This window comes from Triplophysa dalaica, chromosome 19, assembly GCF_015846415.1.
Source record: "Triplophysa dalaica isolate WHDGS20190420 chromosome 19, ASM1584641v1, whole genome shotgun sequence".
NCBI classification, from domain to species: Eukaryota; Metazoa; Chordata; class Actinopteri; order Cypriniformes; family Nemacheilidae; genus Triplophysa; species Triplophysa dalaica.
In genome coordinates, this window is record NC_079560.1 from 419,194 (window position 1) to 445,775 (window position 26,582).

At 41.7% G+C, this 26,582-nt stretch overlaps 2 protein-coding genes across 2 annotated transcripts; both read left to right on the forward strand.

Moving 5' to 3' along the window:
• The first annotated feature begins 668 nt into the window (after positions 1–668).
• Positions 669–3,570, forward strand: oaz1b (ornithine decarboxylase antizyme 1b). The gene is given in 7 exon segments (XM_056732100.1): positions 669–800; positions 802–858; positions 1,871–1,922; positions 1,924–2,010; positions 2,211–2,383; positions 2,476–2,561; positions 2,649–3,570. Coding segments are annotated over 7 exon segments (654 nt in total). The 5' UTR covers positions 669–732; the 3' UTR covers positions 2,780–3,570.
• Positions 3,571–5,339: 1,769 nt separating this feature from the next.
• Positions 5,340–25,970, forward strand: LOC130407626 (E3 ubiquitin-protein ligase UHRF2-like). The gene is given in 17 exon segments (XM_056730705.1): positions 5,340–5,632; positions 14,611–14,922; positions 15,187–15,491; positions 20,236–20,454; positions 20,560–20,669; positions 20,752–20,938; positions 21,213–21,336; positions 21,427–21,534; positions 21,609–21,713; positions 21,787–21,893; positions 21,972–22,134; positions 22,531–22,668; positions 23,397–23,456; positions 23,458–23,623; positions 23,774–23,925; positions 24,258–24,356; positions 24,530–25,970. Coding segments are annotated over 17 exon segments (2,655 nt in total). The 5' UTR covers positions 5,340–5,479; the 3' UTR covers positions 24,677–25,970.
• The last annotated feature ends 612 nt before the right edge of the window (positions 25,971–26,582 follow it).

A 26,582-nucleotide genomic window follows, 5' to 3' on the forward strand; every position in this document is an offset into this window, starting at 1 on the left:
TGTGTTGCTTATTGTCTATGTAGGGAAATGTGTCTGTTTAATGTTTTACATTTAAACGTACTTAAGAAACAACACTGATCTGTCTTCACATGTTTATTCTTGTAATATCAATACAGTCAGTATTTTCAAGTATTAACAATGAGTAATTGCATTAGTCATCCTTAAGTAGTCAAGTATTTTAACAATTTATTGTTGTATTTTGTATATTCTGTAGTCTGTGGAATACATGTTAAAACAACCACAGCGTTGATAACACCATAGCCATACCAAAATACCAAATGCATAAAATAGGCCGACTATCTTTTTCTGCTGCTTATATATACTTCTTACAATAAAAGAACACGAATCGTCTGAAAACACACAAATGATGAAGACACAAACACGCCTCACGAAAGCAGAAGCGCATTCGTTTCCTCTCAGTAATTTTCCACTGACTGCACAAACGCCACTGCGCGAACTCACTAATCCTACTACGGCGAGGGCGTTTCATAAATATTACTCATACTCTCTCACTCCGCCGATCTGATTGGCCAATACCAACAAGAGACGTTACAGCGCGTCCAAAGAACGTTCTCGAACAACGTCAGCACGACATAACGAATATTCATGAGCAACACCCTCGCCATAGTAGACCAAAGTGTGTTTTGTGTGGCGTCTCCGCCTCTGCGCTCTTCACTCACTGCCGACCGCAGACGAGCGCACACAGGCCGCCGTGAACTCTCCTGAGGCCGGATGGTAAAATCCAACCTCCAGCGGATCCTAAATAGTCATTGTTTTGCTCGTGAGAAAGAGGGAAAGAAACTGTAAAAACAGCAACATGGACGCGCTCAGTAATAGTTTTAATGACATGATGGGAAGGTAAAAGAATTTTGCGCTTCAAACAATTCGTTTCGCACGCGCTTAACGCTCCATATTATAAAGACGTAATAAAGTGACAGTAGTGTGATGGGAAGGAATTGTTATCAGTATTTGGGGTTTTAACTGGATTTGTGGGGAATGATGGTCTCGCGAGGCCTGACGGACAGATGCTAATGCTAGCATCTGTTTTTTCAGTCAGTCATTTCGCGCGTTTCTGACAGTTGTTTTTGCCAATTAAAACACGAAAATAGTTTTTTGAGTTTTAATATATCTATAAAGTTGAATCGATTAATTGTGTCACGTTGATGTTGTAGACGGAAATGAGTGCTGATCATCTTCACACCTGTGGGCCTGTTCGATTTTACCATTTAACAGTTGAATACACACACACACACACACACACTCGTGTGATTATTTTCATGAGTCGGGAACAATCACACGAGAGGACGATATTTGTTCACGTGTATGAAGAAGATGTTTTAGTTTGATACTTGAGTTGTTTTGACGTCGAAGGCCTCGCTCGCTCTTCACACATACGTCACAGCGGCTCCATTAAAGCCACCCGTGTCATCACTCGAGCTTCAGGTTTGATCGCGGGGACGTGTCGAGTAATCTTGATTATTCATCAGATTTATCTGGTAAAAGCGGATCCATTTATTGTAGTTTTCTATGTACACACTGAGATGACGTTTAAATGATTCGTGACACGTCCGGATGTGACGCAGCTGTAATTGTTACGCAAAAGCGTCGTCTGCCGTACTGTAGAACGTACCGTCCTGTTTTAAACTGCACAGTAGTAACTTACAGTATTCACATTTCTATAGTTAATATTAGAGTATACTACAGTATTTTATTGTGAACTGCTGCCCGTGGATTAAACTTGTATTTCCCACATTTCTATTTGATAAAAGCCAACATTAAATATGTCTTTTGAGATTCAAATATAACATCTTTTGATCAATTTGATAACTTGTCCATGACTAATGTAAAGTTTGTGTTTTTTTTTTTGCAGTCTGTCTTTGTGTTGCAGTAGTACCGCTGGTCCAGGGCCTCTGTGGTGCTCCTGATGCCCCTCACCCACCTCTGAAGATCCCAGGTGGGCGAGGGAACGGAGCACGGGATCACACATCTACAGCTCAACAGCTGTACTCCGTACGTACACACGCACACATTGGCCTCACACAATATCACTGTATATGGCTGATATCATTTATTTATTCAAATGGGAAATATGTTGTTGATTCACACATAGCCACAAGGTCCTGTACACTTGTGTTTGTGTAGAAAGGTGTTTCTTTGAATGACTGACTTATTTGTTTCTCTGACTCGCATGTATTTGTTTGTCATTGTAGGACAGGAAGTTGACTGTGACAGAAGAGCCTGCTGGGGCGGGTCGCCCCCGGATACTGCACTTCAGGAGCCAGCCCACCGTTTCCCGCACCATCCAATGGGAGGCGGTACTGAGAGGCGAAGGCCTGTTTGTGGAGATTCCTTGTGACCCCTTCCCAGAGGGCAGCAAGGAGAGGTGAGAGGTCACGTGTAGGTCAGATATCATACGGATCAGTACATTATAATCCGTTATATTTATAAAATCTTTATTATTCGCAATGTTTTTAGCTTCATCTCTCTTCTGGAGTTTGCTGAAGAACATCTGAAAGTTGGCAGTGTATTTGTCTGCTTCTACAAGAACAGGGAAGACCGCGGTGAGTTCAGTTCACGGTTTTGTAAAAGTTTGTGTTTTTATTTGCACGCTGTTCTAAAGTTTGAAACTTTTGAACTTGTGTTCACAGTGAAACTGGTGCGTGCGTTCAGCTTTTTGGGCTTTGAGATTGTGAAACCGGGTCATGCGCTGGTCCCCTCTCGGCCTGACGTTCTGTTTATGGCCTACAACTTTGACAGGGATTCATCAGACGAAGATTAGATTCTCCTCATCCTCCACGGCTCTCTTTGATTCCTTCTGCACAACAACTTCTCTCTCTTTCCGCACCATTCGACTTCTGTCCCACAGCGCCTCTGGAATTTGTATAAAACAAAATGTGATGATGTCACATCTGGAGGTCTGTGTTCATATTGATAGTTTTGAGTCCGTTTAACGTAACGTTTGATTCCCCCCACACCCCCCTTGTCTCCAGGAGATTGCTGATATGATTATTTTCTGTTATTGCTTGTGTTTGTATTTTTGTTTATAAGATATTTCAGTTCTGAAATGTTCAAAACAGGTCTTTGTATATTCTTTGGGTACGTAAGCTAATTCTTGTTTTGATCGGGTCTTGAGTTTTAACAGTTCACATTCAAATGAACTTTTTGTTTATGATGTCATGTAGGCTTTGAGGGGTATTAAAGGCTGTTGTTTGTTCATCATTTATGGTCAGTTTTTATTTCTTTACCTCAGAATGTGGTTTCTAATTCTTCAGCTGTCTGGAACTACACAACAGCAGTTTTAGAATGAATTGGGCTAAACGTGTGTTATTTGGTTAAAAAACAACCATATGTTTAATAACCTGACTGGTACAGAGTTTAATGGGAAAATGAAATCGACACATCCAAAGCTTGTTTACCTCTCGCTGTCATTATTTTGTATATCTGAAGCTTGTGTAGCAGTCTGTGCTCGAGTCTCATTCTGTCTTCATGTTTATTTTTCACATTGTTTGAAAACCTCTGTAGTGGTGCATATACTGCTTCTGTGATAATAAAACCATCAATTAAAAAGAACTATCTAAATGTCTTTTATAAAGAATAAGGAATACGTTGACAACTTATTTAAGATGAAAGTATTAGTTTATGTACATTTATTTACCAGATTAAGGCCCAGCTTCATTGACAAGGCTCAGCCTAAATCATGACAATTCCTTAGTTAATTTACGCTATTCAAGTCGCTTTTATTCAAAAAAATTATTGGGGTGCATCGTGAGACAAAACAATGGCACTGACATATTTTAAGATATTTCAGGCCAAGTTATTTTCATTTAAGACAGCTCAAAATTAGTTGTAGTCTGGGATTAGTTTTAAGCCTTATCTGTAAAACTGTGGCGAAGTGTGTACATTATAGATTTACACCATTTTAGATTAAAGCTTCAGTTTGAGATGTCATTAAAAGTTAAGAGAAGTGTAAAGGTTATAGTGCTTTTAAGGTGCATACCAAGATTTAACCTGAAAGTCGAAAATCCCTAACTTTTTGTGAGTACTTATATAAATATATGAAGACTTTGATTCCAAAATGAGATAAAAAGAAAAAAATGATTGTATTTATTGTGCATTTCAATTAATATACATTTACATTTAGTCACTTAGCAGAAGCTTTTATCCAAAGCGACTAACAAAGAGTTCAGGAGCAATAAGCGATAGTTCATACAGGAGTAATAATACATTAGGTGCCAATACAAAGTTACTGGTTTCAACAAAAGCTAGACCACTACCTGTTGAGAGAAAGGGTTAGTGTATTATAATTATATATATATTTTTTCATTTGTTTGTCAAGTATTCACAGAAGAGATGGGTTTTAAATAATATCTATCAAACTGCAGTTGGATTGTTTTCATTTAAGCCATTTTTCATAACTAAAAAAATACAGCTAACTTAATAAGACACAATAAAAACATGTTCAAAATATAAAAATCATGAATTTTTTAAACAGAGATCTCTCATTTTGGAACCAAACTCTTCATATATATATATATATATATATATATATACTTTCACAGTTGCTGTGGTTTGTGTATGTCTGTCAGTAGTGAATCTGTCCACCAGGTGTCGCATTAACAGCGTTACAGCATCCGGTGTGGAACACGTGAAATATAATGAATGAGGTGTTTTACAACATACTCTACTCACAAAAAGACTTACAGGTGAAATACATAGAAACTGTGAATCATTCATGCTACAGTCATAGTCAAGTAATGCGATTAAGTAGAAGCATGTGGTATGTTCCTCATCAAACAAATGATTAAAACTAAAGATAACAACAGTGGTGGGTATACAGCTTGAGCATCACTTACAGCTTGACAACGACGTCTCCTGGTGCACATGAGTGCTTTAGAGGTGTATTCTAAAACTTTTTGTACTTATGTAAACTAATTAAATTAGCATTAACAGTTTCTTTCTGATTATCCTGCAGAATTGAAAGATCTTTAATACACAAGAGTTATTGTGATTTTAGCCGTCATTACTACTCAAGTTTACACAACAGAGTACACGCAAGTGACATGATATTCTGTTTCTTTCTGTTTTGATTTAGTTTTCCAAACAATTTCATGTGTTTTCGCTAAGCACCGCTTTCTTTCGATCTGGATTTAATGTGAGTTAGAGTGTCCAGAAGCTCCTGATACACACACACACACACACACACACACAGAACAGTGTGTTTATACGTCATCATCACTCTTCTGACTGTCTCTTTAAAAGCTCTTTTCCTGTTTTATATCTATTCCACGAGATTTCGTGTCACATCGCGAGACTTCGCGTGAAAACCGTTGACTAGACGCGCGCTTTCCCCGCAGATCCCCGAGCACGAGCGCGCGCACAAGCCCCGACACACAAACACACGCTCACGCACGCACGCACGCACGCACGCGCGTGCAGTTTTCCGCTCGCGCGCTGGTTTTCACGGCTGTCGGACGGCGCGATGTGGATCCAGATCCGGACGATCGACGGGAAAGAGACTCGAACCGTCGACGACCTGTCGCGGCTCACGAAGATCGAGTCGCTGCGCGTGAAAATCAATGAGATCTTTAACGTCAAGCCCGAGCAGCAGAGACTCTTCTACAGAGGAAAACAGGTACGAGCACCGCGATCCGTTCCGTGTTCCCATTGCGCAACTGTCCGGAGCCGATCCGGATTCAGCCAGAACCCGAGCGCGGTCTTGCGTTGTGTCTGTTTGCGCGAGCGCGCGCGTGCGTGCGTGTGTGTTTGGATGTAGTTACAGCGTTGCCATGGAAGAAGTGGAATGACAGTTCGTGTTAAAATTGAACGGAAAGTCATTCTGTGACATTATTTACATCGTTTTACAAAAGCTCTTTAAAGCTGTTGTGTAATTGCAGTTGTGTGGTATTTCTTTAGCTGCTGTCCGCGTGTAAAATATTGTTTGTGTGTGTTTTGAGATGTCCACGTGCAGAGGTTTCCGCCCGCGCGAGAACATATAACGTAATGTATGATACATGTTCCTTTAGTGTTTGTACTTCAAACACGGACACACGTGTGAACTCGTGCGCGTGCGTGTAGACATGTGCTCTGTCTGATGGTGTTTATCATGAGTGTTTGACAGCTGTAATAGAACAGACACGTCTAGTATCTGATCCAGGATCAGTCCAGCAGTGCACACACCTGACTGACCACAGCAGCTCACGTGCGTGTTGTGTCTCTGTGATGAGAATCTTGTGTCATACCTGTGTGTGTGTTTACGTTGTCTGTTGTGATTGACAGGAAGAAGTGACGTTGATTGTCTGGATGTTAAGTTCTAACAGTTGTAGATTAAATTTGTCACAGTTATAATTATGTCTGATGATAAATATTCTCACAAATAGTTCTGATTATTATAACCATTAACTCTTTTTTTTTTTGTGAGAGCCTTGAAAATGATTACAAAAATATGTTGCAAAACATGCTGTTGTGTATGTTTTGTGTGCTGCATTGTGCATTCATTAAAACATATTAAGATGATTTTTGTGATTGTTTAAACTTAACCGTTAAAGGGACAGTTCACCCAAAACTGAAAAATCAGGTTGTTCCAAACCTGTATAAATGTCTTTGTTCTGCTAAACACAAGGAAGATATTTGTAAGAATGTCAGTAACTAAACTGACACCCGTAGTATTTATTTTCTCTACTTTGGAAGTCAATGGGGGTGATGATGACACAATTGTGTTGTGTGTTGTTTGATCGTCCTGAAGAGTGTAAACAGGCTCAACTTTCGTTCATCTGTCATCTGTGTACGTCAGCGCAACAGAACTGATCTTTCTACACTTGAACCATAAAACCATTGATCCACATTATAGACTCTTTCTCATTAAACTCACCAAACTTTAGTGTCAGAATAATAGGAAACACGATATTTCACTGAACATTTATTAAAACAACTTTAATCAATAATAACATTGAGAACATACAGCAGAACCTGACCCTTGACCTCTTACAGATTTGGTCTCAGAGGAACAATGGTGTTATTTTAAAGTGCACTCACAGTTTTCATTTTTGACGTTATGTATGAGGACATGTGTGACCGTTAAAGTGTGCTGCCTGAAACAAAAGAATAAATCATAGTTAATTTGGGTTTATCTGAAGGACACAATTTTTTTTTGTTGTTGTGGTTAATTTTTGTAAGGTTTTCTTGTATTTAGATTGAATTAAAAACATTTGAACTCAAAAACCCCTCTAGAGAGTCATCGAACCTTCATCTTTCTACAAAGACAGATGGACAATTCCGGCGTTATGGACGTGACATAAAAATGCTCAGAGAATGAATTTGTTAAGATTATATTGAACCATCTGTTTATATTTTACTGAACCCTTGTTAATATGAATGTCAGTCTATGAAATAATATATATTAATTTGAAGAGAGATCTCACATGAGTATCTGATCCACCAAATGTTCAAATCTGTGCTGTTACCAGAGTAAAAACTGCCACATTGTTTCGACATTTTCACAGAATTGCCGTGATGTCTTCTAAGGGTCCAGGTACACATCTGACATTAATACTGATAAACTCAACATTATTAAAATAGTTATAGTTTTGTGCACTCTTGTGTGTTGTGTTATTTCTTTCATTGAGCATGTTGTGGTGCATTCTAGGATTGTGTGTGTAATAATGTTGTTTTAAATGAAATCAGACCTTTATGAACAGTGTAACATGTAGAAACGGTGATGTTTTAACATGCTGTCTATGTAGGGATCTCTGTAGGGTGTGTGACGCAGATGCTTGTTGCTCTCTGGTTACAGGTGTGGTTTTGTTTTTGTGTGCGTGTATCTGGACTCTTGTGTTCTGGATCACATTTCATTTGTTGTGTTTGCTCAGTGTGGTCAGAATGAACTCGAGGATCTCTGGGTTCCTGAACGCCACACGAGAACCATTAACCAAAGTGTGCCGCGGCGCATAATGTCAACAGATCACACACACACACGCACGCACACACACACACACATACGGTGGATTTTTGTTGAGGTTTGTGAGAGTACTGCTGTGATGTTGTCGGTGAGGCGTGTAGAGGTTCGCTGGCGTGTTTTTCAGACGGTGGTTCTGCTTGTCGGCGGCCATCTTGAGCAGCGTTGTGTCTGGTTTTGCGCGGCCGGGCCTGCAGCTCAGAGGAAGCGTCGGTTTAAATCTGCAGCCGTTCCTCATGATGACTTCCTCACCACAGCAGCCTTTAACTCCAGTGTGAGGACACCAGACACTTCACTCCAATACAACAACACTGAAAACATCAAAGGACGTGTCGTCTTACGCATGTGTGAGTTTTTGAGCGTGTCGGTGTGAGCGAGATATGAGTGCGACTGTATCAAACAGAGCTGTGAGGAATACACACCACACACACACACACACACACGGGAAGTGTCGGTCTTTCAAAATTGTCTCATTTACCTGTTGCTTTCTCTCCCTCTCCCCCGTCTCTCTCTCTCTCTCTCTCTCTCTCTCTCTCCTCTCTCTCACACTCACTCACTCACTCTCTCTCTCTCTCTCTCTCTCTCTCTCTCTCTCTCTCTGTCTCTCACTCTCTGTCTCTCTCCCTCTCTCTCTCTCCGTCTCTCCCTCTCTCCCGTCTCTCTCTCCTCTCTCTCTCTCACACTCTCTCACTCACTTCTTCTCTCTCTCTCTCTCTCTCTCTGTCTCTCACTCATGTCTCTCTTCCTCTCTCTCTCTCCGTCTTCCCTCTCTTCTCTCTCTCCCCGTCTCTCCCTCTCTCTCTCTCTCTCTCTGTCTCTCTCTCTCTCTCTCTCCCCATCTCTCTGCCCGTCACTGTCTCTCTCTCTTCCTCTCTCCCCCTCTCTCCCCGTCTCTCTCTCTCTCTTCCTCTCTCCCCCTCTCTCCCCGTCTCTCTCTCTCTCTTCCTCTCTCCCCCTCTCTCTGTCTCTCTCTCTCTCTCTTCCTCTCTCCCCCTCTCTCTCTCTCTCTCTCTCTCTCTCTTCCTCTCTCCCCCTCTCTCTCTCTCTCTCTCTCTCTCCCTGTCTCTCACTCTCTCTCTCCCTCTCTCCCCGTCTGTCCCTCTCTCTCTCTCCCCGTCTCTCTCTCTCCCTCTCTCTCCCCGTCTCTCCCTCTCTCTCTCTCTCTGTCTCTCTCTCTCTCTCCCCATCTCCCTGCCCGTCACTGTCTCTCTCTCTTCCTCTCTCCCCCTCTCTCCCCGTCTCTCTCTCTCTCTCTCTCTCTCTCCCCGTCTCTCGTCTCTCTCTCTCTCTCCCCGTCTCTCCCTCTCTCTCTCTGTCTCTCTCTCTCTCTCCCCATCTCTCTGCCCGTCACTGTCTCTCTCTCCCCGTCTCTCTCTCCCTCTCTCCCCGTCTCTCCCTCTCTCTCTCTGTCTCTCTCTCTCTCTCCCCATCTCTCTGCCCGTCACTGTCTCTCTCTCCCCGTCTCTCTCTCCCTCTCTCCCCGTCTCTCCCTCTCTCTCTCTGTCTCTCTCTCTCTCTCTCTCTCTCTCTCTCTCCCCATCTCTCTGCCCGTCACTGTCTCTCTCTCCCCGTCTCTCTCTCCCTCTCTCCCGTCACTCTCTCTCTCTCCTCTCTCTCTCTCTCTCTCTCTCTCTCTCTCTCTCCCCGTCTCTCCCTCTCTCTCTCTCTCTCTCTCTCTCTCTGTCTCTCTCTCTCTCCCCATCTCTCTGCCCGTCACTATCTCTCTCTCCCCGTCTCTCTCTCCCCGTCTCTCTCTCCCCGTCTCTCTCTCCCCGTCTCTCTCTCCCGTCACTCTCTCTCTCTCTCTCTCTCTCTCTCAGCTGTTTCTTGACGGTGACATGCAGACCTCATGTTTGTTGTATGTTTTGGTGGGTTAGGGTTGCTGTATAAAGTATAAATGTGATTACAGTCATTAGATCTGTTGTGGTTTGATGTTGGGGGTTGCTAGGGTGTTGCTATGTGCCTCAGGGGCCCGTTTCAGAAAGCAGGGTAAGTGCAAACTCCGAGTAAGTCAACCCCAGAAAACGGAATACTCAGGGTTTTTGGTTTCAGAACGCGAGGAATGTCAAACCCGCGACCGCGGAGTAAGTCAAGCCCATTTCAGAAATCGAGGTATCTTATACTCCGAGTGAGTAACCAGAGTAACCTACTCCGTGAACCTAACCTGGTCGGGAGCAGGTTTTATTCCGCAAACGCAGGGTTTGTTACAATCTCCGCCCCCTTTTCGAAGCGCGAGCGGGTTGAAATTGCATACGTCATATGTTTATTGATTAGAGTTCCTAATCGCGCTCTATTTAGTCACACAGAACTTAAAATAGCATGTTCGTTTATTCATGAACCCATAGATGAGGAAGCTGCATTAATTCGCACAGAATTATATTTATGTCGGGAGAGAATTCTGAGGCCCCGTTTGGACGTTTTATCTTAACTTTTAAGGCCAGTTTAAGAAGTATATTTAACATTTCCCAATCAGTCATCCTACTAGCAAGACTATTTTATTTCTTTAAACTTTCCTGAATGAATGATGTTATTGTATTTCTACCACGGCGTTTTAGTGCCACGTTAAAAATAACATAAATTCAAGATTACGAGAATAAAGTCAAAATGTTACGAGAATAAACTCGTCGTAATACGTATTTTATTTTCGTGAAAGTTGTAGTTTAAGAGTTTAAATTATGTTTAAGTACGTCATCTGAATCAGTGAGTTAATTCGTAGTTCATGTCAGATTTTGACATTTCGACTTTATTCTCGTAACATTTCGACTTTATTCTCGTAACATTTCGACTTTATTCTCGTAACATTTCGACTTTATTCTCGTAACATTTCGACTTTATTCTCGTAACATTTCGACTTTATTCTCGTAACATTTCGACTTTATTCTCGTAACATTTCGACTTTATTCTCGAAATCTTTTTTTTTACGACGCCGTCGTATATTTCATATTCAGCTGCTGCCAAGATCTTTTTATTGCAGAAGGATTTCACCTACATGAGAGCAAGAGAGTTAAATATAATTTACATTTTCACAGTTTCAACAAAATAAATATAAAAGTGATTGACATATAAACTTGCGCATTAACACGTGAAGCACTTTTCTCCCACGCCAACTCTCTTTCTTTTGCTGCTGCGGCTGTGTTGCACTTTTTTCTAAATATCTGCTCATATTCACTATACGCTTGTAACAGTTCCTTCAATTTGATTGGCGAGAAATGAACAGAGCGCTTTTTGTCACGTGCCGTTGCCATGGTGAATCGTGCTATCTTCACTCAATTGATGATGGCTTTTCATCGCCATGCTGCACGCGCGTAACCTAGAGTGAACTTACTCAGGGTTGATTAAACTAACTCAAATCAGCTGTTCTGAAACTGAAAACTCAGAGTAACGATTCTCTGAGTAAATCAACTCAGGGTTCAGATTTTAACTCAGTGTTGGTTGAACTTCCTTATTGAAACGGGCCCCTGGTGTTCTGTATGGTTGTTTACTGGCTCATGTTTACACTTGTTTTTTTCTTCTGTCAATCATTGACACATAATACACATGTTTTCAGAAAATACACATATGAACATCTTAGGTTTGCTCCTCAGTACCTTTATAATAATTTCAGATTTACATATTATTATTGTTTATGTTTATTTATCAATGTTGTATGATTTATTTATTAGGTTGTTATGGTTTGTTTATACTTACTATAATAAAAAACGGTTTGTTTATATTTACTATAATAATAAACAGTTTGTTTATATTTACTATAATAATAATAATAATAATAATAATAATAAACAATTTGTTTATATTTACTATAATAATAAACGGTTTGTTTATATTTGCTATAATAATAAAAAACAAGTTTGTTTATATTTACTATAATAATAATAATAATAATAATAATAATAATAATAATAATAATAATAATACACAATTTGTTTATATTTGCTATAATAATAAACAGTTTGTTTATATTTACTATAATAATAAACGGTTTGTTTACATTTACTATAATTATAAACAGACGCCCACATTTAGATAACAGAGATCATACAGTCTTCAAAATTGTAGAGAAAGTGATGTTATTTAGATGTAAAAGTGTTTAAGGCATTTGTGTGTGTGTGTGTGTGTAGTGTTGTGTGCTTTGGTTCAATAATGAATGGTGATTTGATGTCAAAGTCTGAGTGTTTTCGTCAGTGTTTGATGTGTCTGGGATCCGCCAGCGTCTCGGGCCGCACACACGCCGTAAACCTTCATTTGTTTCATTAGAAAATTCACTGGAATTCTCCCGCTGTGTTGTCCAATGAGTCGAATTTCAACCAATCACAGAGCACGGATGTTATTTCACTGTGGTATTGTCAGTAAACAGTGTGGTAAACGGATTTGTTTGTGTCTGACGAGGGTTAAATTTGACCTATTTCTACTTTCTTTCCTCGTTCCTGTGCCGTCAGGCGGTGGGGGAGGGGAGTGGGGCGTCTCCTCCTCACATATCCCAGAATTCCATGCGGGGCTCTGCAGTAGCGTACATTCCAGCGCTCGGCTAGTTTGACTTTCCGTCTTTGTTGCAGGGGGAAACACACACACGTGTGAGTGTCAAATGCACAAACATGAACATAAACCACACACACACGTTTTCTAGCCCTGAATCAAGTGTGTGTGTGATGTCTGAGGACCATAATGCCCTGCTCACGTCTCGCTGGAAATGGCGTCGATCATGAGCCGTGGCCGTAAGCCAGAGTCCAACACAAAATGGAGCAAATCTTCCGCCGATAGTTCCAGATCATTCCAGCCCGTCGTACATTTCTTAAAAGTTCAAGTACAGTTTGTGGTTTGTCCGTCTGTGTAAGACGTGTGCTTCCACAGAAGAGTGTTGTTGTTGTTGTTTTGCCTGTGTGTGTGTGTGTGTGTGTGGAGTTTAAAGCTTGTGCGTCACTGTGATTAGATTCTGTAAATGATTACACACACAAACACTTATATAACTAAATCTAAATATCTTACATTTGTGTTGTTCTTATATAATGTGTGTAACTCGTCCCACAATCTTAAGTGTAAATGAACACACATTGACAAGCCTCTTTAAACACACAAACACATTTGCGCATCATGTTTTTTGTGCATTATATCAATCAAGCTACAGTCGTTTTGTTTTGAATTAAGCCATAATAACTCCAGAAATACAGCTAACTAATACAATAAAAACACAATAAAAACATTTCTGTCATTTTGAAACCAAACTCATCATTTGTAGTTTGAGCTGAGAAAAGTCACCTGTCTGAACGGTCATGACTCATTTCTCACACACTTCCTGTTCTGTTCTTTTATTTTTGTGTTTTAGAGGTGTTTTAATTTTCTGCAAATATTAGAACTCATTTTTAATCATCATGTGATTGTTCTGTGTGTTTGTGAGTTCACATTAAAGAAGGTCGCTGTGAGTGTCAGATTCTTCTCTGATAGTTTGTCTTGTCTGCTCTTGCTGTGATTTATAGCTTTTTTAAATGAATTGTATTATGATAATGTATGACAGTATTGAGAGAGTTTAATACTCCTCTTCTGGATGTGTTGAGATGATGTTGTGTTCTTCATGTGAAGTTTTGAAGAGCAGATAAGGACCCATCAGAACGGCTGACAGAGATGATGATGATGATGATGATGATGATGATGGGGTTCAGTCTCTCTTTTCTGAACTGTGTGACTGTGACTGAGGCTTTTATTAAGATGAGCTTTAACACTCATGAAACTGATTCAAATCAAACAGAATTCACTCTATTCCTCCGTCTTTTGCTCACAGAGACGTGAACCTTCTCATTTCTCTCTATCACGCTCACCCGAGTGTACGAGAGAGAGAAGAAACATCTCACACACACCTCAGATTCTCATGCTAATCACACACACGTGTTCAGAAGAAACGGACATCATCTGTATGAGAGTGTGTACATTTGGACATTGAGATTGTGTGTTCATGTGCAGTAGTGAGTGTGGAATTGATATTCATCGGTTGCTATAGCAACATCTACACACAATTGCACTGTCACCATCATCATCACTACAGTTTATATTTCTTCAGTTTGTCTGGTGGTGCGTGTGTGTGGCTGTGTGTGTTTGTGTGCATGTGTGTGTGTGGGGGGGGGGATCAGCAGCACAAAATGGCGTCGCTCTTGTGATTGCGGCTCTTCGGTCTCAGTCAGTGTAAAGCGCAGCTCTGCTGGTTTGTGTTCTTCTCATACGTTCTGAAACAGAGAAAATAAATACATTGAATATGAGCTGTAAGATCAGAATGCACTCAGGTCATGTGTTATTCACAATTATTCCACGGCTTGTTGGAATGCTTGATTCTGATTGGCCATTAATTTTGTACTTGTAAATATAAAATTAGAATGGAAAATTCAGGGGTGGACACATATTAAGTAAACACAAACTTTTATTCTGGATGCGATAATCACAATTAATTGTTTGACAGCTCTACTTAAAACCAAAAGTAAACGGTCCGCATTACGTTATCTAATACAATATTACAAATTCACATTTCATGTCTGTTTTTTTTCTCATGTTCAGTTTATCAGCCTACATCTGCGTTTACACCTGTCTCTCATTAATCTGACAATAAATCAACATTGCTGAGAGTCAAGTTCCATAAATCTGAAGAAGATCAAAACTTGTTGTGTTTGTTGTTACAGATGGAAGATGGTCAGACGCTGTTCGATTATAACGTTGGGCTTAACGACATCGTCCAGCTTCTCATTCGCTCACAGACCGACCCTCCAGACAGCCCCGTCCTGAACAACGGTGAGGGTGTGGCCTGCATAACGACCCCACCCTGCTCCGCATCGACCCCACCCCCAGCCACACCCACCACCACAGCCGTTTCTCCAGCAACCGTTTCCAACACCAATGGAAACGGCTCTAAATCCTGCAGTCCGTCATCAGACAGCCAGCCCTCCACATCCAGCCGGACGCTCCTCATTCCTCCCAGCATTGGACACTACAAGGTACAAACAATTCATCGTTACTCCTTTTGTGTTCGTTTAATGCTTTCTTTGTGTTTTTAAATATTTGTATACTAACATTTTTGAATGGATTCAACTGAAGTGAGGTTTTGTTAATTAAATCAGATACACACTATATCATTATATTTGGTCAAATCTGAATAATTGACATCTTTTGTCCATTTTATAATCAGTCTGTAGTGATTTGTGTGATTGTGTGACATTCAGGGTTGTGTATTGATATGTTTTTTCCTGTCATCTGTTGAGATAAATGAGTTGGTGGACTGCAGGGACATCAGTATCGGTGCCTGGTTTGAGGGCGTCATTGAAAAGGTTTCTCCTTCCACTAAAGGACAGAATGGCAAAGCTGAAACAGTGCCCCCTGCTCCCAGGGTGGGCCGACCCCGAAAACAGACTAACGGAAAACTGGATTGTGTGGAAACACTCTCCTCAACGGACAGTAACGGCACATCAGAGAAACAAATAAACTCGGACAACAGTGAACCGTCAACGTCAAAAACTGTTTCGACAAACTCCAGCGAGAACGTGGCGTACCACATTAAATATGAAGAGTAAGTGCATCATGGGAAGAACATCTCTTTGTTTTCTCTTTTGTGGATTTCTCTCAGACGTCATCATACGTGAGTCACCAGATTATTTTACGCTCTCTGTGTTCTGATTGCTGTTGTTGCTATGGTTACACCAACGTGTTCTTCTGAATGGTATGTATTCTGTGAAGTAAGCAGGGTTCAGATGTGTGCTGATGTCAGCTGGTTGAATGTGTTTACAGTCTGATGTCTGTTGTGAAATCACTCATCTTCATTCATGATCATAACAACTGAATGAACATGAGATGAAGTTCTGCTGCAGTCTTCTGCTCTCATCTACGTTCATGTCTCACACGAGCTGCTGCATCACATCCAAAAACAAAGCGTCACGCTGCAGTGCATGCTGGGAAAGCAGATACGTTCACTTAGTGACTGTCTTCCTGCTGATACATGAACAGGGGTGTTTGCTGCTTTGCTCGAACATGTTGAGTCAGATCAGATATTTCAGAGTGTGTGTGTGTTTGTGTGTGTGTCTGTGTGTGTGTCTGTGTGTGTGTTTAATCTCTTAGTTTGAAGTTTAATTGGATGTTTACAATAACTCAAACAGATCCATTAATCACACCAGTGACATTCTGTGTTTATATTCTGGTCTGTCTGTCTTTGTGTCTGCATCTTTGTCTCGCTCTCTATCTGTCTGTCTGTTTGTCTGTCTCACTGTCTGTCAAAATCTCTGTCTGTCTGTCTTTCCACCTGTCTGTCTATCTCACCGTCTGACTATCTGTTGCTTTTTCTGTCTGTCTGTCTTTCCACCTGTCTGTCTATCTCACCGTCTGACTATCTGTTGCTTTTTCTGTCTGTCTGTCCACCCATCTGTCTGTCTCATCTGTCTTGATCTTTAAGCACAGTTTTGAGGTTCAGAGGTTATTTTCTCTTTAATCAACTTTCATCTTGACTGACGTTTACATGAAACTGTGTTTTATCTGTAGATTTTCATTGATTCATGACTTACAATCTTAAATAATAAAAAATATTAATATTTAGGGTTATTTGTGATGATACGAACACTAACATTGTTTGAAATTATTTCATTAACTGTTGTCATCAGTTTTTCATTCAGATTTGATCCGAATGGCAGTGTAGAACATGACTGATACATGAAACATGACACGTTTAAAGAAGCACTGAGGTGATATTATTCTCACTGAAGCTGTAGTGTAGTGAAATCCTCACAATCTTCTTATTGAATGTTGAACCTTCTGAGCGTTTGAGACGCTGCGGAGGTAATATGAAGCGTGAACGGAGCATTAATTCAGATGTCTGCTGCAGTCGCCATTTTAAGGGTGCGGATAAAACATCTGCCTGCAGAAAGAATCACAATCTCTATCACGTCTCATTTTCTCTCTTTAACTGCAGCGCTGCAGATCTGTGAGACATCTTCTGAAAAACATCACAGATTAAACCATTACCACCATTACCTTGTGTGTGTGAGAGAGAGTGTGTGTGTGTGTGTGTGTGTGAGAGAGAGAGTGTGTGTGAGTGTGTGTGTGTGTGTGTGAGAGAGAGAGTGTGTGTGTGTGTGTGTGTGTGTGAGAGAGAGTGCGCGTGTGTGTGTGTGTGTGTGTGTGAGAGAGAGAGTGTGTGTGTGTGTGTGTGTGTGAGAGAGAGTGCATGTGTGTGTGTGTGTGTGTGAGAGAGTGCGTGTGTGTGTGTGAGAGAGAGTGCGTGTGTGTGTGCGTGTGTGTGAGAGAGAGTGCGTGTGTGTGTGCGTGTGTGTGAGAGAGAGTGCATGTGTGTGTGTGTGAGAGAGTGTGTGTGTGTATGTGAGAGAGAGTGCGTGTGTGTGTGCGTGTGTGTGAGAGAGAGTGTGTGTGTGTGTGTGAGAGAGTGTGTGTGTGTATGTGAGAGAGAGAGTGTGTGTGTGTGTGTGAGAGAGAGTGCGTGTGTGTGTGTGTGTGTGTGTGAGAGAGAGTGCGTGTGTGAGAGAGAGTGCGTGTGTGTGTGTGTGTGTGTGAGAGAGAGTGCATGTGTGTGTGTGTGAGAGAGTGTGTGTGTGTATGTGAGAGAGAGAGTGTGTGTGTGTGCGTGTGTGTGAGAGAGAGTGCATGTGTGTGTGTGTGAGAGAGTGTGTGTGTGTATGTGAGAGAGAGTGCGTGTGTGTGTGTGTGTGTGTGTGAGAGAGAGTGCGTGTGTGTGTGTGTGTGTGTGAGAGAGAGTGCGTGTGTGAGAGAGAGTGCGTGTGTGTGTGTGTGTGTGTGTGTGTGTGTGTGTGTGTGAGAGAGAGTGCGTGTGTGAGAGAGAGTGCGTGTGTGGGAGAGAGAGTGTGTGTGTGTGTGTGTGAGAGAGTGCGTGTGTGTGAGAGTGTGCGCGTGTGTGTGCATGAGTGTTTGTGTATTAATCTTGAGTACCTATACGGTGGTATCGCAGACGTTGTATCTTCAAAGAGTATTTAGTTTGATCACATTTATAAAAGAGAGATACAGCTGTACGATAATTTCCGTAAAAACAGGAGCTGCTGGAGGCGGGACTAGTGGGGAGAGTGGGACAGAACTACAGCATGAGCACACAACACATCATCACATTAATCCCTTCATGTTGTTTACATGCATGGGTGCCAACCAAACACAGATGCATGTATGACTTAGTTTGACTTACTGCATGCAGTTCATATCCGGCATCTTTTAGCACTGGGACCGCTCCATCTATAAGGTTATATCCAGCGTTTATATAACATCCATCACTTTAATGCCGTGAACAAACAGACACTCCTAAACTTCACTATCACAAGAGAAATGAATCCATTCTTGACGCAACACAGATCATCTTGATGAAAACGGGTCTCGAAGTTGGAGAGCATCAAGCAGAGAAACACTCTTTTATAACGGGTTGACCATGTTGAGCATGAGAAGCCTGCACGTGTAAAGAAGTCAGACGCATGACATAGCATGATAAGTCCGCTTTAACGGTTTTGATGAACAAGTGCAAATGAATTAAAAAAAAGAAAGATGTCCACGGATAAATCATTTATAATAAATACTTCACCACTGTGTAAAACAATTAGAATGATCATTTTTTATTTTATGCCGACTTTAAAGAATATGTTTTGAATTGATTTTATTATAAATTCAGTTCACACACTTCTGGTGGGCTTGTGTGGTGTTTTTAATACGACTGTCAGTATAGAAGAGCATTTCTCACTTCTGATTTTGGTGATCAGTCATCTACAGTATTAGCTACTACAAACAAACATTTTCTTTACGTTGAAATTAAAATTATCTCATCATTGACTCCCATGTCATGCCTATGTTTATGCATATGACTACATTTCTTAAAATAGATGTGTGTGATTTTTATTGTAAGATTTGTTTTTTGAAATTGAAACTAGGGTTGATCCGATCCTATATTTGTTTAGCTGGTATCAGTGACAATTGACCGAAGTAAAAAAAAAATGTCTCTTGCACGGTGCACACAGTATTTCAGGGTTCTAGACAAACACTTGAGAGAGTTATTCAGTCGGTGGCACCAGCCTTTTATTTAAAAGCACAAGAGTTGTGGGGTGAGGTAAGAAAAAAGAATCACTAAAATTTCATTGAAATGTATTTAATACATTAATAAATCTATTAGATATTAATACAAATCATTGTTTATGATTGAATTACTTTATTGTATATGTAAACAATCAGTCAACAGTTTTCCATATTTAAAGCACATCTTTCTTGAAGCTACTTTCTTCCTTTATTTGTTGTAAACAACTCCTTTTAGATTCTTTTAAAATCAATGAGTGTTTTTGGGCCGTCCTTTGTTGTTTAATGACAACAAAAAGAGAGATCTTTATTATGCTGCTGCCCCTTTAAGAGCTTGCGCAATATATGGAACACACATTGTTAGAGAGCTTTATACAATAGTTCTGTGCTTAAAGTTCAAGCACATGTTTCCTGCATTAGTTTCACATTCATACAATACAAATTTCGTAATGTTTGCTGTTTTGTACCTTAAGCAGGGAAATACTTGTATTCTGCTTGTATACTTGCTATTTCAGTTGAGAGATTTAGCGCTTCACTCGTCTGCTCTTTCGGCCCTTCGCCTCTTACCGGTGAATTACGTCTTTTGGGGCGGGGCACTGAATCATGAGGGAAGGAGGGGAGACGAAAATGAGTGACTGAATGCGCCGCTTACGCAACATAATATTTCTGCACATTAAATTTATAATACGCAAAAATTATATATTGATCAATTTGGCAGTCTTTTGGCAGACCATTAAGAAAAACTTGTTGCACTGGCAGGAAAAATAGTAGTAAAATGCGACATTTATTTGCAGTCTAGAGCCCTGAATTGCAATTGAGTATCAGATTGGTACTCGCTATCGTCCAATACTGAATCTCAAGTATCTGAAGCAAAAAGGATGGGAGCATCCCTAATTGAAACTAAAACAAGTGGTAAATTTAATCATAATGACGTGCTGATGACTTGTTTTTGGTTTCTCATGACCACTTGTCAAACATTTCATCCCTAGATGGAAATTCCAGTGTTATGTACGTGACATAAAAATGCTCAGAGAATGAATTTGTTACGATTATATTGAACCATCTGTTTATATTTTACTGAACCCTTGATAGAGTCTAAACATCAAAAATTGTCAGTCTATGAAAACAATATATATCTAAAAAAAGTGAAATAAACATGCGTTATGTGATGTGACAAAATAGGATGCGTTTTTGGGTTGTTTCACCTGCTGCTTTTGTTGATGATGTGTGTTGTTGTGTTTGTGTAGTTACCCTGAGAATGGTGTTGTGGAGATGAGGGGGGATGACGTGCGCCCGCGGGCCAGAACTCTGCTCAGGTTCGATCAGCTGCAGGTGGGTGATGTGGTGATGGTGAATTATAATCTGGAGCTGCCGGAGGAGAGAGGATTCTGGTACGATGCTGAGATCACGGCGCTGAACTCCATCTCACGCACCAATAAAGAGATCCACATCAAGATCCTGCTGGGGTGAACGCTCATGCACACACACCTGTGTGGTTGTGAAGAACACTTGCAGGGGCTTGTGCGTTATGATGTCATTGTAACCGCCGGCTGTGATTGGTTGTTTTTCAGAGGTCCGGGGGATGTGATCGGTGATTGTAAACTGGTGTTTCTGGACGAGATTTACAGGATAGAGAAACATGGAGCACCAGCACTGAGTGCAGCTGACGGCCAATTCAAACGTACACACACACACACACACACTCTCTCTCACTGTAAGTTATGTAGATTGTCTATAAACGTGTCAAACTGTGTGTGTGTCAGGCAAGAGCGGTCCGGAGTGTAAACACTGTAAGGCAGATCCAGAAGTTGAGTGTCGCTTCTGTTCGTGTTGTGTGTGTGGAGGTAAACAAGATGCTCACATGCAGTTACTGTGTGATGAGTGTAACATGGCCTTTCACATTTACTGCCTGAACCCACCGCTGGCCTCCATACCAGAGGATGAGGACTGGTGAGAATACACACACACACACACACTCACTCACACAACGACACACACACACACTCGCACAACAACATACGCACTCACTCACACACACACACACACACACAACGACATACTTAAAATAAGCACTAACAACATACACAAGTATCATGGACCAGTGGTATACAAGAAATCAACACCATAAATGTATCACTCAGTTGTTAGGAATATAAATTAAGTCATGCATGCACACACACAACATACACAAAACATGAGTCCTATTTGTGATGTGTGTGTGCAGGTATTGTCCCACCTGTAAGAATGACAGCAGTGAGGTTGTAAAAGCGGGAGAGAAACTCAAAACCAGTAAGAAGAAAGCCAAGATGCCTTCAGCCACTACAGAGAGCCACAGAGACTGGGGCAAGGTTTGATTACACACACACACACACACACACACACACAGTTTGTGTTTTAGCAGTATTGAGCATGTGTTGTGTTGGTGTTGTGTGTTTTAGGGAATGGCGTGTGTGGGTCGCACTAAAGAATGCACCATCGTCCCCTCCAATCATTACGGGCCGGTTCCCGGTGTTCCGGTCGGAACAACATGGAAGTTCCGTGTTCAGGTGAGCGTGTGTGGTTGATGGGGGGGTCATGTGACATGTGACAGGCAGAGTTAAACCCTGCGTTTGTCTCTCAGGTGAGTGAGGCGGGTGTTCACAGGCCTCATGTGGGAGGAATTCACGGGCGCAGTAACGACGGCTCGTACTCGCTGGTGCTCGCCGGAGGATTCGAGGATGAAGTTGTGAGTGTGAATGAAAGTCCTGCAGATGTCTTAAAGAGGATGATGTGTGTCCTGATTGTCGTCACGGTTACAGGACCGGGGCGATGAGTTCACCTACACGGGCAGCGGTGGGCGTGACCTGTCAGGAAACAAGCGAATCGGAGAGCACTCGTTTGACCAGACTCTCACACACATGAACAGGTGCTCAGACACTCATCGTCATGGAAACCGATAGATGTTCAGAAATCTCACGTAAATGGGTGACCTGTGACCTCTCAGGGCTCTGGCGCTGAACTGTGACGCACCTCTGAATGACAAAAACGGGGCGGAGTCTCGTAACTGGCGGGCGGGTAAACCAGTGAGAGTGATCCGCAGCTCCAAGGGTCGACGAATCAGCAAGTACGCGCCTGAGGAGGGAAACAGATACGACGGCATTTATAAGGTACAAGAAAACCCATTCAGCCAGATGTCCAGAAGCACTTCCTGTTTCACATGTGTGACCAAGATGTTCGTTTGACATTTTGATTCAGTTGTAAATGTTCTCTTGGTTGTATTTTGCTTTGATGTTGAAAGCTGAAACAGGAAGTGCTTCTGGACCAGCGTTGTGTACATCAGTGGTCTGTAGTGCGTTCCACAGTTTTTCATTGTTGTGAAGCATTTACTGTCAATTCATTGCAGAGCACAGAGACATATATTCACTTTTTAAAGGCTGTTACTGTGGAAATGTAATGTTAACAGAGACACCAGACAGGTTGCTATGGAAACCACGAGAGCCATGTAAAGCCACTGGAGTTGTGCAGTTGTGTGCAGACGTCTCTGAATGTGTGTTGTGTTGTAGGTTGTGAAGTACTGGCCTGAGATCGGGAAGTGTGGTTTTCTGGTGTGGAGATATCTGCTGAGACGTGATGATGTGGAACCGGCAGCCTGGACACCTGAAGGAATCGATAGAAGTAAAAAACTGGGCCTTAAAGTCCAGGTGAGGACACACACACCTGAAACAGGTATGAAGTCTGTTCACATCTGTGTGAGTGTGTGCGGCACGTGCGTTTAGCTGTGTCTGCGCGTGTAGGTGTGTGTGTGTGCGCGTGTAGGTGTGTGTATGTGTAAGTATGTGTGTCTGCACGTGTAGGTGTGTGTGTCTGCGCGTGTAGGTGTGTGTGTCTGCGCGTGTAGGTGTGTGTGAGTGCGTGTAGGTGTGTGTATGTGTAAGTATGTGTGTCTGCGCGTGTAGGTGTGTGTGAGTGCGTGTAGGTGTGTGTATGTGTAAGTATGTGTGTCTGCGCGTGTAGGTGTGTGTGAGTGCGTGTAGGTGTGTGTATGTGTAAGTATGTGTGTCTGCGCGTGTAGGTTTTTGTGAGTGCGTGTAGGTGTGTGTGTGTGTGTGCGCGTGTAGGTGTGTGTGCGCGTGTGTAGATGTGTTTGTGCGCGTGTTGGTGTGCTTTTACGTCTTTGTGCTTAAAGGTGTGTGTGTGTGCATGTAGGTGTGTTTGCGCGTGTAGGTGTGTGTTTGCGTGTAGGTGTGTAACACACAGTTACTTTTAAACTAACAACATCAGCTGTACTCAGAGGTCAACGCTCTTATGAAACAGCTGTGTAAAGTCCCTCTTGATCCAAATGATTCTGTGAAATGTTAAAGAAACATTAAATCTCTTTCCATCAGTGGATTTATTGACCGTAATGTCTGTGTGTGTCCGTGCGCTTCAGTATCCTCCGGGTTACCTTGAGGCAATGGCCAATAAGACGAAGAAAGAGGTAAGTGTCAGAGGGGGGGGGCGGGTCCACGCGGGGCAGAAAGAGAGGTCGACCGAGATCTGTACGAGTACCCAAGAGCTCTCAGCAGAGTAAAGAGGAGACGCCCGAGGTGAACGTGAAGAATGATGAAGATGTGCAGAGTAACAGCAGTCCACACACATTAAAAGAACCGCTCACAGGTACACACAAACACTGATAACACATGACTGTAACACACAGTTTCTCTTCACTTTTATTATTCACATTATATGTAGGAGTAAATACACTTCATTTCAAAGCTACATTAACATCTTTATTCATCTCTACTCGTGTGTGTGTGTGTGTGTCAGGTGTGCGTGTGGAGCAGGTAGAGCCACAGGTGAAGCGTTTGAAGGAGGTGGAAGCGTTTGTTCTGTCAGATCAGCAGAAAGATCTCATACAGGAGGACCAACCCAACAGAAAACTGTGGGATGAAGCTCTGAACTGCCTCATGGAGGGACCGGTACAAACACACACACACACACACATGCACCCGCACTGTACTACACACACACAATAACACACACAACAACATGCTCATGCACCCACACTGTACTACACACACACAATAACACACACAACAACATGCTCATGCACACACACACACACACACACACACATGCACCCACACTGTACTACGCACACACACATTATCACACAGCAAACGGACACACAAAACGCTCATGCACAAACACTACGTCCACACACAAACACACACACACACACTGTATCGGGCTGTCTGAACAGTGCAGTTACCATGGATACCATCATACATCACTTCCTGTTGTCGTTCAGAACTTCCTGTGTATGGTGGAGCAGATGTTCATGTGCGTGTGCTGTCAGGAGTTAGCATACCAGCCAATCACCACAGAGTGTTCGCACAACGTCTGCAAGGTGAACACGACCACTGACACCTGTCAATCAAACCCTTTCATGACAACATGAGCGGCGAATATTATCACGTTAAACTCGGAGTAGTTTTAGATGAAAGTGTTGTTTTTAGAAGCTGTCCACAGATCAGTCAGTAACATCCATCTTTTTTTTATTTGTCTCGTGTCTGACTCCAGACCTGTCTGCAGAGGTCGTTTCGAGCCGAGGTGTTCACCTGCCCCGCCTGCCGTCACGACCTGGGCAAAGATTACGGCATGACCCTCAACAAGACCCTACAGCTGCTCCTGGATCAGTTTTTCCCCGGTTACAGCAAAGGACGATGAGTTTGAACGTGACCCGCTGGATACGGACATATGAATCTGCTCTGCACACCGCCACGCTTTCACACGCACATCATCCCAAACCCACCACCAACACCAGCCCCACGCCCACCCACACCTCAGGCAAACCAGAGACACTTCCAGACCCCAACGGAGCGCTCCATCACTTCCACCTGGACATCAGGATTCATTTCCCAGAAGCACATTCTGCCTTTCAGATCATCCAGTGACAGAGAACATTTTCATCAAATATGAGTTTGGACAAGAATCCAAATGAAGCCCATCATCTGAATCACCGAGAGGGTCACGGTCCAGATTCAGTCCTTCACATTATCAGTTCTGTAACCTAACCTGCAGATTCATTTTATCTCTTTACTTAATACATCATTTCATCTGTTACAGGAAGAAGAAATTGAGCGGCATAAATGTAGTATAAGGAATACTACCATGTGTAAATACTTTTAATATCAATCATTTTAATTTGAATGTTTGTTCTGTTTGAATATTTAATGTGTATAAATGCAATTGAAATAATATATCCAGTTTGCATTACACTAGTGACAATGTGAAGGTCAAATCAATCTATAAGAGTTCAAGGTTCATATTCGACCCTGACGTGTTCTGGTCACGTGACGCCGAATGACGTCTTTATTCTCATGGGACAGGACAGATGAGATGATCCTGCGGTCCACATGTTTCTGTAAATGTGAACACATGATGTCGGAGGTGTAGACGGGCTGGACTTCACACTTTTATTGTTCTTTACAGCACGCGTGTCACTTCCTGTCTGTTCTCTTTGGTTGTCTGTTGCTCGGCTCGTTCGTCTTTCTTTCTTTGTGGTGATGTCCTTTTTTTCAAAAACATTTCCCTTTTGTTTTACAGGAGATGCAAATGTAAAATGTTTAAAGATGATACCGTTGTATCCACGGCAAACTGTGACGTGTGTTGCTTTCTGGTTCTTCGTTTTCTTTGGTTTCTTTTCTTCTGCTCTGTGATTGGCTGTTCTCTTCTCTTGCTGTTCTCATCTTCTTCGGCTTCACTGTGGCGTGTCACGTTTTTATTGCACTTACTCGAGACTGTAAAAGAACTTTTGAAAGCCGGAGACGGTCGACGGCGTGTTTGCTGACGGGGGTCCTTGGTTTATTTGTCAGATTATGGTTCAGTCTTCGCTCAGCTCTTTAAATGTGGCAAATTTCACCTGCAGTCCTGGCAGAAACAACGCTTTCGATTGTGATTCCAAATTTTATACATGGTATAATACTTGTTATGTACTTATTAAATATTTTGATTCCAGTAACATTGTGTGGTGTGTACATTTGGGGAAACCTCTAGAAAGTAAAGTGAGTTTTTGCTCATTCGTTTCTCGGGAGATAACATTACGTTTAACTTCAAGTTCTTGAGGATAAAAGAAGAAAACCTCTAAAGTTATCAAATGAATGTGAACAGGAGAGCTCGGGCAGGATTACATTTGAGTTTATATATTGAGATTTCTGTCTTTTACAGACACGTTACATGAAGTCTCGTTCTGTACTTTAGAACTTTAGTGTCGATAAGATCTGCAGAATGTCTTCAGCAGATTTCTCTTTTACTGCCTCTGGTTGTAAACAGTGTTGGGTGTAACTAGATACTAAGTAATTAGTTACTGTAATTTAATTTCTTTTACTTTTAAATACTTTTAAAAATAGTTTTTTATGTAATTTAATTACAGTTACTTTTGATGTAATTCAACTTAAATACTGTGAAATATATGTGTGTGCAATTGTGAACTAAGTCTAACTTTAAAATCGGTGCTTTAATGTATAATTGTCACATTTGTAATACTTTGGTCAGTAAATAAGAGAACTTTATGTAGTTTAATATTATTTATTTGAATGAATTAAAAGAGTCGTTTCATGTATGTCCTTGAATA